General features: G+C 37.4%; 1 protein-coding gene across 1 annotated transcript; it reads right to left on the bottom strand.

Moving 5' to 3' along the window:
* Positions 1-1949: 1949 nt before the first annotated feature.
* Positions 1950-10562, bottom strand: LOC123538506 (membrane primary amine oxidase-like). Its single transcript, XM_045322697.2, has 2 exons — positions 10316-10562; positions 1950-4550 (listed from the first exon to the last, which is right to left on the bottom strand). Exon 2 carries the CDS (start codon positions 4523-4525, stop codon positions 1967-1969), a length of 2559 nt encoding a protein of 852 aa, XP_045178632.2. The 5' UTR covers positions 4526-4550; positions 10316-10562; the 3' UTR covers positions 1950-1966.
* Between the last annotated feature and the right edge of the window lie 1421 nt (positions 10563-11983).

The raw sequence follows: 11983 nt of genomic DNA, 5'->3' as shown, positions 1-11983 counted from the left end.
CCGCATTGCGCGTTTAACTAAAACAAGACGGACGGCACACGACTTGAGCTTAACAATATTCCGTACATACACTCAGTTCCAAAAGAAAGTGTGCACTTAGTTTTCTGTTATTTTTTCTCGGTTATTTTCATGAAAACTCATAATGTTTGATATCAAAATTTAAATCAGTTCGTAAACAAATTGGTGTGCATTTTAGATTTTGAGTTATACCTGAGAGTTAGTGTATGAAAAAAATGAAACAAAAACGTCGGGGTATTTTTTTGAAATATTTTAACTTAAAAAGTGCACACTTTCTTTTGGAACTGAGTATATGCTTGTTAATAATCCACACAAATAATTACTGTGTCGTTTATATCTGCAAGTAAATCAAGTTTTTCGGCGACGCCGTCTAAATTCGTTTTCGTTACCTATGCCACGTGACTTCAGTTTGCAAATCAAACTACTTGATAACGCATTATAGACAATTTATCAAAATGGAAGATTTATGCAACACTTTGCCTGATTGGACGAGAGTGTCAATTTCTTTCACCCTGTTGATTGTGCTACGCTGAGTGAAATGTAGACAAAGCGTTTATCCTAAACGACGCTGTTCACAGTTTTAAAGCTAACTTTGGCTCAGTATATTTAGCAAGAATATTGGTATATCTCAAAATGATAAGTAAGTTTAAAAAATATGATAAAAACCTGTTCAAATGCCAACATATATCAAATTAAAGAAAGAGCTGAATACGGTCTGCGTATCACATGAATAAGGGTGTGATAAGAGTCTTTTATATAGAGAAGTGCTTTTTAAAAGATTTTCCTTGTTACAGTTGTCGTCTGTATATGAAAAGGTTTCTTGCTTTTGTGACTTATTCAGAAAATGAGTACTTGTTTGCTTTGAATATTTGTTATAAATTATTTAACTGATTTATTATATATGAATATTTTTCTTTAGTATGGTATGCAAATATTGAACTTAGTTGAAATCTGTTTTATTATATATATGCTATATAATGACTGATTCTCGTTACACCGAAATGAAGGTACGCTGCATACAGTTTATTTATGTGATATATGACTACGGTCAAACTTTGCTTATGAAACAGAATTATTGAAATAATTACAATAGTATGTTTTGCTTGACCTTCACCTTTTTATAGGTGTGACGTCATTGTCCAAAGATTCATGAATAGCGAATATGCATTTGTTAAAGCGGGATCAGTTGGCCTATTTTAGAAATAAATAAAAATAATAAATAAAAAAATGCTTTAATTGATTTTTTTCTCATGTATTCTAATCAAACTTGATTTGTAGCATCTTTATTTGGCCCGCAGCCAACTTTGTTCAGCTGGGACATTTGACCCCTTTTAGGGGCTGCTAGAGCTAAAACCAGAAATGCCTTTATACAGCGTCTCATGAACAGCTTGGTGGATCTTTGTCATACTTGGTCTGGAGTATCATTATAATGTACTCTTCCAAATTTATTTATATAGGAACTTGGGCCCTATTAGGGACTACTATAGCTAAAAGTAGATATGCCTTTCTTCGCATTAACCACTAAAATGTAATGGATTTTTAACAAACTCGATGTGTAACAATATCGTAAGGTCTCCTGCTATTTTGTTACAAATGGGGATAGGGACCAATTTAGCTAAAAATATAAACACGTTTAATGACCTCTTCTCATCAACCGCTTCATCAAACTACTGCTGTAATTATTCGTCTAAGGATAAACGAAACAAAATTGCAACCCTACGAAACCTTTGCGAAAAATTAAAAGAGAACCATTTAAATTGTTAAAGTGCGGTGTTTAGTTTTGCAATTTGAAAAATGTTAGATGAAAGATGAATGTTAGATGAAAAATTCATAAACTTCTTTCCTTATTACAATTCGCCGACTATCATTTTTAAAGATATTTCTTGTTAGGGCTAATGTCACACCGACAGTCATAAAAAGAATAAAATGTATAACAAAATGAGACATTTTATTTGAAATTCTCGTAACATTTAGGTATCAAATAAGGATTTTTGTATTTAGAGTAATGGGCTTGAACATCAAATACTGGACTTCTGTCAAAGTAATTGTAAGGTTTCAACATAAAACCATTTGGAACAGATAGCGTCATAGGCAAATCCTCTGAAGATGGTGCGTGAAAGAATTTCTCACTTATCCACAACACGAGATCTTCGTGCCGTACAGTTTCATTATCTAAAAAACGACCTATTCCTTTGAATGCTTGATTTGGATGCGTCAAATCATACCAAGATGTTGTTCCATACTTTTCACTGTCCCTCTGTTTGGTAACTGCTACCATATATTTTAAATCATCCCACACGTTTAACATAATGTGTTCCTCAAGAACTTCGGTTGCTTTTGAATATGGTATAATTCTATAGCCGCGTATATTTCCCCAATAATTACGTTCGTTTTCATTTACCACTGTGAAATATTTAGGTTTAAGAGGATTAGAGATAAAACTGTCTTCATTTTGAAGAAATTCCTGCCGTAAGTAACGGGTGTTGTTGAAGTAGAAGTACCCTGGTTTGACTGATATGTTTGCACGCGTTTGAAAGGCTTCGAGCGTACTACCTGCACGCCAATTGACAGTTTGAAAACTATTGTTTGTTCCTAGAATATCAAGATCTACTTTGAACACATAATTATGATTGTGTATAGGACCTATCTGGAAGTCTGATATCCGATATCCAAAAGGTGTAGCACTTTTTTCACCGTTTAAGTAAGGATCGTCTGGGTCCCAGAATGCACCGTACAGATAACCGGAAGCAGAAAGTAGCGTTTCTAAATTTCCACCGAGGTAGAATTTCCATTCAAGTGTGTAGTCGTAGTTACCAAGGTTCATTGAAGCACGGATTATAAGGTGATGGTCAGCTAGACCACGTGACCCAAACCGCCAAAGAGGCTTCTGTCCATCTGCTTCAAAGACGCACGCGGCTTTCATAGACTTCCAAGAACCGTAAAAGAATTTACTTGCATAAAGGAAAGAACTACGTTCCGGACAGTCTAACCCTAATCTCGGGGCATTGTAACTACCCAGTAAGAATGAAGTGTCGGACAACACAGGAGGCCCAGCACCGTTCGTTTGTGAAGAATATATCAACGTAATGTCCTGTAAAGAGATTTCGTACGCAATTCTTTTATTTTTAAACTTAACGTCAAATATTGCAGGTCCATGCATTGGACTGGAACTAAACTCTAGTTGCCAGTCCATCCAGTGCACCTGTTGTCCTTTGATTGTGTACCGAGGCCCCTCTGGTTCGTACGTCCGAGGGGGTGGCAAGTTTGATAGAGGTCTCTTTGGTAAAGACGTGTTGAAACTTAGATCATACTCATTGTAGTGTTCTGTATAGTAAGACTTTGGAAATTTCACTTTTCGTACTGACCCATTATTGTAACGGTCTTGCATTTCTTTCCAAGACGTGAATGGTCCTTGCGATGCGTAATAAAAGTCCGAGGCGTACCACTGACTTGTATTAGTGCCCGGATGATGAACAATGCAAGTCACTGGCAGGATTCTTATTGTTAAATAACCGCGCATTTTGAGATATAAGAATGCGGTTGACAAACGATCGTTTTCGTTTACAGACGGCAATTGTCCAAATTGTATTCCAACAGTTCTAGGAAATGAAGCACCGTCAAAACTTTCGCTTAGCAACGATTTTATATAAGCTATATTTTTCGCCACTACTCCAATAATGTCAAAATATTCTATCATGTCATATGGACGCCGGTTAAAATGAACTTCTCCGTCTTCTCGCAGTTGTTCTACTGTTATATTCGATAGGGTTTCATTTAAAGGGCCAACTTTGTATTCCATGATATCCGGCGGTGTAAATGCCCCACGCACAACATTCACTTGAGCGTACCTTCCCGGAAATGTTCCATTCTTGTCAAGATACTCCAGAGCACGTGACTTCTCAACCGGAAGTAGAAATACATGTGCTGCCCTGTTTTGTGTAAGGGAATTTCCTCTAGATGCAATAATACCTTGAAACTCGAGGGCTTTTATACTCAGCTGTATTTCTTCAGTAGTTAATGGCGCGAATGGAGAGTGTCTTGTTTCGTCGCCAGACGATAAGTCTGGATTTCGTGATGGGCACTTCCTGCATTCATCTGTAGACTTTTCCGTACTTACTTCTAATGGTGGAAAAGTTGGACATACACACTGATTAATTTCTGATGCAGTTGTCGGTGAAACTGAAGTTTGTGTAATTTTAAATGACATAGCTGGTTCGGTGGCATCTTCTGTGACTTGAATGGGGCGTTGGATTGCAAACCTACCAATAATTATTCCTAATGCAACACCAATTACAAATACAATAGGACATAAAATAGCAAACACCCAATAAGATTTGTCCTTTGTTCGGCGTTTAGCACCTGAGTTTGTTCTATTGAGTTTTTTGGAATACGCGTCGGTGGAATTTGTCCAAGGTCCCGAACTGGGACCATGTGCATTGCTATGGGCGGTTTCGGTGTGCTGATGTGTCAGCTCTATATTTGTGAAGTTTCCCTTTGTGTCCGACATGACAGTAATTGGCACGTCATTAACTCTGAAATATATAATATATAAATAATGAGCTACTTTTCATGTAAGATCGTCTGTCCATATACAATGCTTTTAAAAATAAATAAAAACGGTTGTAAACAAAAAAAAAAAATAAAAAAAGAACAAAAAACTTGGCTGCTACTGGAAGCTATACATTTCTGATATTACAACATGCAGTATGTGCCGTTCATTATGTAATTATAAGAAAACTAAAAAACTGTGCTATCACCTTCAGATTTATGGATATGACAGAGACGTGCATGTTTTGGACAAATCACCTTGCACATTTTCATATACGTTTACATTTGAAATAGTGTCGTTATGTAACAAAGAATCATATTGACAAAAACCGTGAAAAGGGGGTATAAATCAATCAAACTATATACAGTTTTTTCAGAGTTATCTACAAAAAGTTATACCATTAAAAAGTATTTGACTGATTTATTGTCATTGGTCTTGCATTCTGCATTCCAACCAGTACGACTTGTTTGGACAAAATTATTAAGGAATAAGGAAATAAGTACATGCTGGGAAATAACTAAACCCTTCAAGACAGTGTTATGGTTTTTGTGCTCTGTATTAAGACAGGGTTATGGTCCTTGCGCTCTGTATCAAGACAGGGTTATGGTTCTTGAACTCTGTATCAAGACAGGGATATGGTTCTTGCGCTCTGTATCAAGACAGGGTTATGGTTCTTGCGCTCTGTATCAAGACAGGGTTATGGTCCTTGCGCTCTGTATCAAGACAGGGTTGTGGTTCTTGCGCTCTGTATCAAGACAGGGTTATGGTCCTTGCACTCTGTATCAAGACTGGGTTGTGGTCCTTGCGCTCTGTATCAAGACAGGGTTATGGTCCTTGCGCTCTGTATCAAGACAGGGTTATGGTGCTTGCACTCTGTATCAAGACAGAGTTATGGTCCTTGCGCTCTGTATCAAGACAGGGCTATGGTCCTTGCGCTCTGTATCAAGACAGAGTTATGGTCCTTGCGCTCTGTATCAAGACTGGGTTATGGTTCTTGCGCTCTGTATCAAGACAGGGCTATGGTCCTTGCGCTCTGTATCAAGACAGGGTTATGGTTCTTGCGCTCTGTATCAAGACAGTGCTATGGTCCTTGCGCTCTGTATCAAGACAGGGTTATGGTTCTTGCGCTCTGTATCAAGACAGGGCTATGGTCCTTGCGCTCTGTATCAAGACAGGGTTATGGTTCTTGCGCTCTGTATCAAGACAGGGTTATGGTCCTTGCGCTCTGTATCAAGACAGGGTTATGGTCCTTGCACTCTGTATCAAGACTGGGTTGTGGTCCTTGTGCTCTGTATCAAGACAGGGTTATGGTCCTTGCGCTCTGTATCAAGACTGGGGTATGGTCATTGCGCTCTGTATCAAGACAGGGTTATGGTTCTTGCGCTCTGTATCAAGACAGGGCTATGGTCCTTGCGCTCTGTATCAAGACAGGGTTATGGTCCTTGCGCTCTGTATCAAGACAGGGTTATGGTTCTTGCGCTCTGTATCAAGACAGGGTTATGGTCCTTGCGCTCTGTATCAAGACAGGGTTATGGTTCTTGTGCTCTGTATCAAGACAGGGTTATGGTCCTTGCGCTCTGTATCAAGACAGGGTTATGGTCCTTGCGCTCTGTATCAAGACAGGGTTATGGTCCTTGCGCTCTGTATCAAGACAGGGTTATGGTCCTTGCGCTCTGTATCAAGACAGGGTTATGGTCCTTGCGCTCTGTTTCAAGACAGGGATATGGTACTTGCGCTCTGTATCAAGACTGGGTTATGGTTCTTGCGCTCTGTATCAAGACAGGGATATGGTGCTTGCGCTCTGTATCAAGACAGGGTTATGGTCCTTGCGCTCTGTATCAAGACAGGGTTATGGACCTTGCGCTCTGTATCAAGACAGGGTTATGGTTCTTGCGCTCTGTATCAAGACAGGGTTATGGTTCTTGTGCTCTATTTCAAGACAGGGTTATGGTCCTTGCGCTCTGTATCAAGACTGGGTTATGGTTCTTGCATTCTGTATCAAGACAGGGTTATGGTTCTTGCACTCTGTATCAAGACAGGGTTATGGTTCTTGCGCTCTGTATCAAGTCAATGGATGCCGATTATACAAAAGAAATGATATCGGGCAAGTTTCAGTAACGCATTTCTGAGCCATGTGTCGCGGATTTCAGGATAACTTTTGTGAAATTTGACGTCATCCAACAGGTAAAGGAAAGTTGGCATTTCATAGAACTGATATTTTGAGAATATAGTGTAATTTTGCCTAAAAAGGGGACTGTTATTGAACAAGTTTCACTTGTATTTGATCAAACTTAAGGAGTTGAACTAACAAGATATAAATAAATACATAATATACTCAAGTTCAAATAATAAAGGACACAACTCAGAAAGATATTCAGAATGAAATTCCTGACAATATGCGCAAGTCTGCTTCAGGTTAATGTATACCAACTTGACAGAACAATAAAATAAGTTCACATCGCATATGGATATGAAAGTCCCGACAATATGTGCATGTCCACTTCATGTTGGTTACATATTTCATTAGAGGGAAACTGTTAAGAGAAGTGGAATACACAATGGCCTGATGCAGGTGTAACAAGCAAATTCGATGAATAGTATTCCCCGCCGAAAAGGTTTGTGGTGAGGAATGGCAAAAATATATCCGGCAAAAAGTTAAGGATGTTATTAAGAAGCAAATAGTTTCATTAGTCAAGAACAATTTAACAGAAATGAATGTTTTGAGTGTACATAATAAATGTATGTTATAGTAATCCTGACTAATGTGTTATAAGTTCAGCTTTTAGAATTATATGGAGTTATTTGAAATGTGAGCTTGAAGAATAACTAGAACGAAATATTGTATTCGACTAGTTTGGCACCTAGTGTCGCTGTTTAACATGTACATTTGAACTTAAAAGAACAGATGTTCTTAAGAGAGCACAATGATCAAGTTAGAAATCTGAAACGTGGGTGGTGGCGGGGTTGGGGTGGGTGGGGGTGGTTATAACATCACATGTAGATAAACATTCATGGAAGATTTGATTTTTTTAATGGAGGTGACCGGGTGAGGGTACAAAACTTCAAATCTTGATAATGAATATTGATGGAAAAAAACAAGAGCTGTCGGAGGACAGCAACGCTTGACTGTTCAACAGCCTTGTCAATTGAATAGATATAAAAGTCCAAAAAGGCGCATAATTTTGTAAAACTGCAGAAAAGGGTTATGGAACCTGTACAATGCATATTAGCTCATGACAATGGACAATAGTGTGAAGTTTCAATCCTTTCCCAATAGTGGGTACTGAGATACCAGCTTACATACAAAAACTTAACCAAAAACCGCTAAGTTGAAAAGGGGCATAATTTTGTAAAAATGTAATGTAGAGTTATGGAACCTGTGCAGTGCATGTCAGATCATCACAGTAAACAAGTGTGTGAAGTTCCAGTCAATTCCCATTAGTGAATACTAAAATACCAGCTTACATACAAAACCTTTACTAAAAATTTCTAAGTCGAAAAAGGGGCATACTTTTGTAAAAATGCAAAACAGAGTTATGGAACCTGTGCAATGTAAGTCAGTTTATCGCAGTGAATAAGTGTGTGAAGTTTCAATCCATTCCCACAAGTGGTTACTGAGATACCAGCTTACATACAAAAACTTAACCAAGTCGGGACGCGGACGCGGATGCCGACGCATGGGTGAGTCCAAAAGCTCTATGAATAGTCGAGTTAAAAATGAAAAAAAATGGGGGCGGAATGCATGATCGGGGTGATGGGGGGATTACTGGGTTGGGGAACGAGGTGGGGGGGGGGGGGGGGGTACAACTTTGCATGTTGATAAATATTCATGGAAGGTTTGAAAAAAAAGGAATGAAAAAAATATTTTTGGGAGGATGGGGAGGGAGGGGGACCAGGTGTGGGTACACAGCTTCACATGTTTATAATAAATGTTCATGGGAAAAATGAAAGAAGTTTAATGCAATTCTACCAAAATATGTGGATTTTTAAACAATTAAAGGGCAATAACTCTGAAGTTACATAAGAGATTCTGACGAAATTATGTGTGCAATACCACATTATGGTGATCTAAATTCAGGCGAAGTATCATAGTTATAGGTCAAATATGTCACAAGTTATGAAGAAGAAATTTACATATTTATAGTACACTATATATAGTTAACACTGGAAACTTCCAAGGGCCATAACCCTGGTGTTACTTGGGCAATGACTGAAACTTGACGCGCCGCATTTCCCTATTGTGGTGAACATATGTAGTTTTATTTAAATATTACGGACGAAAAACGCTAAAATTATATCCCTCCGCCTTGCGGATAATAAAACTGTAAGAGGTGTTGAGTACACAAAAAAAGTTTGATGGATGGACGATCAGACAGACAGACAGACTGTCGGACGGATGTTCGGAGTTTTCAACACTATATGCCGCACGGGTCTTCGTTTCATGTTAATAAGGTACATGTATACCAATTTTAATTTGAACTGAATTAAAACTGTAAGAGGATACGAGTACAAGAAAGCGTGACGGACGGACGGACGGACGAACGAACGGACGGACGGACGGGCAGTTCAAACGCTCTCTCGGGTTTTCGGCACTGAGGGTATAAAAAGATGGCGTACTCGTATATGACTGACGTGCAGAAAATTGTAGTAAATTCATTCATTTTCCTGCTGGCGATGACTGCAGTTAATACTTATTAAAATTCAAGACACTTGCATAATTGTCAATTCAGTTAGATAAATTAAATAACAACTAAAAGCTAATGTTGTTTTTATGTGTATTTTACGAGGTCTACATGAAGAAACACAATTCATTAAGTAAGAATTTCATCATATTCCAGTAGTTAGTAATTTTTTTCTCAAAATGAATTGAACACTAAATTAAGGCAACGATTCCTTGATAAACGGCGACAAATTTCTCAGATGAGCTAAACACACTTAGATAAATGACAGTAAATAACATTGTTAAAAGAATATAAATCACTCGAGTCGTATGTAGTAAATATAGAATATCTTAACATGCAAAAATTAGGGAAAAGATGCTTAACATCATTTCATAAAACATATTATACAAGGGGTGATCCAGAATTAACCGGATTTTTTTTTATATAACTGAACTACGAAAAATATACTTAAACTATTATATGTAATTGTATTAAAATAAAATTGTGTTAACAGTTATGCTTATATTACGTCTGATTGCACCACTCGGGGTATGTACACCCTCTCCCCCAAATCGAAAGCCTAGATCCGACCCTGTCAGTTTTATACATATATAGGATGTATTGTATGTCAAGTATATGACTGATGCTAAAACTGATTGAAATCATATCCTAAGTTGAAAGAACAGTCGAGTTTAAATCATACGTTCAGGTAAAATATTACATTTTGAAAGATAATAGCAGTCAGATATATAAAATTATGTGTATTAAACGGTTGACATAGCAACACATACACGGATACACGTGCTTTGCAAGAAATACATGTACAGCTATCGTGAATATATAAATGTAACTTAGTATTAAAATCGTTTTGCATTTCAATACCCTGAAGAAAACGTTTGGACGAAGAAGGAAGCGTTTTGATAAAGAAGAAATTCTGATTAGTCATTATTCAAATTTGATACTTTTACACGAACTATGCAAATAATTTCACTCATTTATACAAAATCTTGCATAAGCAGATAAGTGTTATTACATTACAAAATAAAGTTTTCTTCATGTGTTTAAACATAAACTGTTGTTTACTTACAATTAGTTATCCAACAAACAGTCCACCTTAACACCTCAGTGATTGTCGAAGTTATTGCTAATATTTTTTCTTGATATAAAACATGCCACACAGTTATACACTACGAGTGTAATGACAAATATATTGGTAGTCCGCAAAGTCACGGTTCGTTACGATATCCCTGGGGTGTCACTTACACTTCCGTATGATATACGTGATATAAAATATATCAATTAATGGTTATGATTAATAAAGAACGATAAAGAACGTGCATTAAGTCATTAACGCCAAATAATTACCTTACGTTGATATTTCATTAATGTGCGGAAAGGGAAATAATTAGCATGCCACTGTACGAAACCTTCTTCCTGGGTTAGACACCATTAAAGGCTCATATTTCTTTTGTTTATCATGTGGCTGCTACATATTAAATATATATATCTCTTGTTAAATCCTATTTTCCAGTAATCTGCATTAAATATCAAATCTCATTTGCGGAGAAATATTATTTTGAGTGCAATCAGAATGTAGCTGTTATACTTTCTTGATTAGTCTCATACCGGGTCACCGGAGGGAACTAATGATTTGCCCTCCCCCCCCCCCCCCCCCCCCCCCCGCTCGGCCCAACACACACACACCCAACCACCACACACTACAGTCCGTCCACAAGCTGTCAGTCCGTCAGTCACACAATGTGAGATCCCGCGATATGGTTATTTAAAGAATATGCACGTCCTTTTTTTTTTTTGTTTTCTTTTAAATGCGGTTGATGTGTTGACAAGCATGACAAGAAATATGCAGGTGGGTTCCTGTGATAACTTGAAAATTTCAAGATATTTTTCATAACATTTGATACTTGGATAGATGACACTGTGAAAATTATGACCGTCATTTTATTTTGTTGTTTTGAGGCTATGGCAACAAATGTTTTTGTTTACTCTGGGTTTAGCGCCACTTTTCAACAGTATTTCAGGCAGTAACTTTAAACATATTTCCTGGATTCTGTACTTTTTGCTCTCTCTAAAAAATTTCATGTTATTAAATTAATTATAGAAAATGGAGGGAACACTAGTAAGATGTCAAGGTATTTTTAATTGTAATCAATTGTGAAAGTATAACGTGATTTCCGAAGACTTTTCTTTCCTAGTAAATAGAGAAGCCAGAGCCCAGGGCAGATCATAGAAATTTACCGGCTAATGTTCAAACTTAGAATATTCCACTATTTTGACCATGCCTGGAATGTTTTCGACTTGAATAGAGCCCATGTGACAGAAAAGTCTACCAATGCTGAATATAGATATGTAACTACAAGTCCTTACTCAGGTTTGAAACCAAAATCAGGAACCTAGATAAGCGATAGAGATTATGCCAGGTTAAGTTACTCTCAGGATATATAGACAGTATAATACATTTTGTATTGTATGCAAGTCCATACGTACCAGGTTCCTGCACTTACCATATCCGCTTTGCTCTTAAAAGTCAATATGATAACTTCCGAGCTTAGAAGGGGCTAAACCTTCTACAAATGACAGGGTACTGGTCCCAATTTAGATGGCTCGACCCAAGGACCAGTCAGAATGGCTCTAATGGGTTAAGTTTAATCATATTTTATTTGCTCTTTACATATTTACAATAACAGAACATTTACACAGCATAAAGAATTAAAGCAAAACGGGTTGGGCAAGAAGT

This window comes from Mercenaria mercenaria, chromosome 15 (genome assembly GCF_021730395.1).
Source record: "Mercenaria mercenaria strain notata chromosome 15, MADL_Memer_1, whole genome shotgun sequence".
In the NCBI taxonomy this organism is placed as follows: domain Eukaryota; kingdom Metazoa; phylum Mollusca; class Bivalvia; order Venerida; family Veneridae; genus Mercenaria; species Mercenaria mercenaria.
The sequence above is the reverse complement of the archived record's forward strand: the minus strand, read 5'-3'. Positions and strand labels throughout refer to the sequence as shown.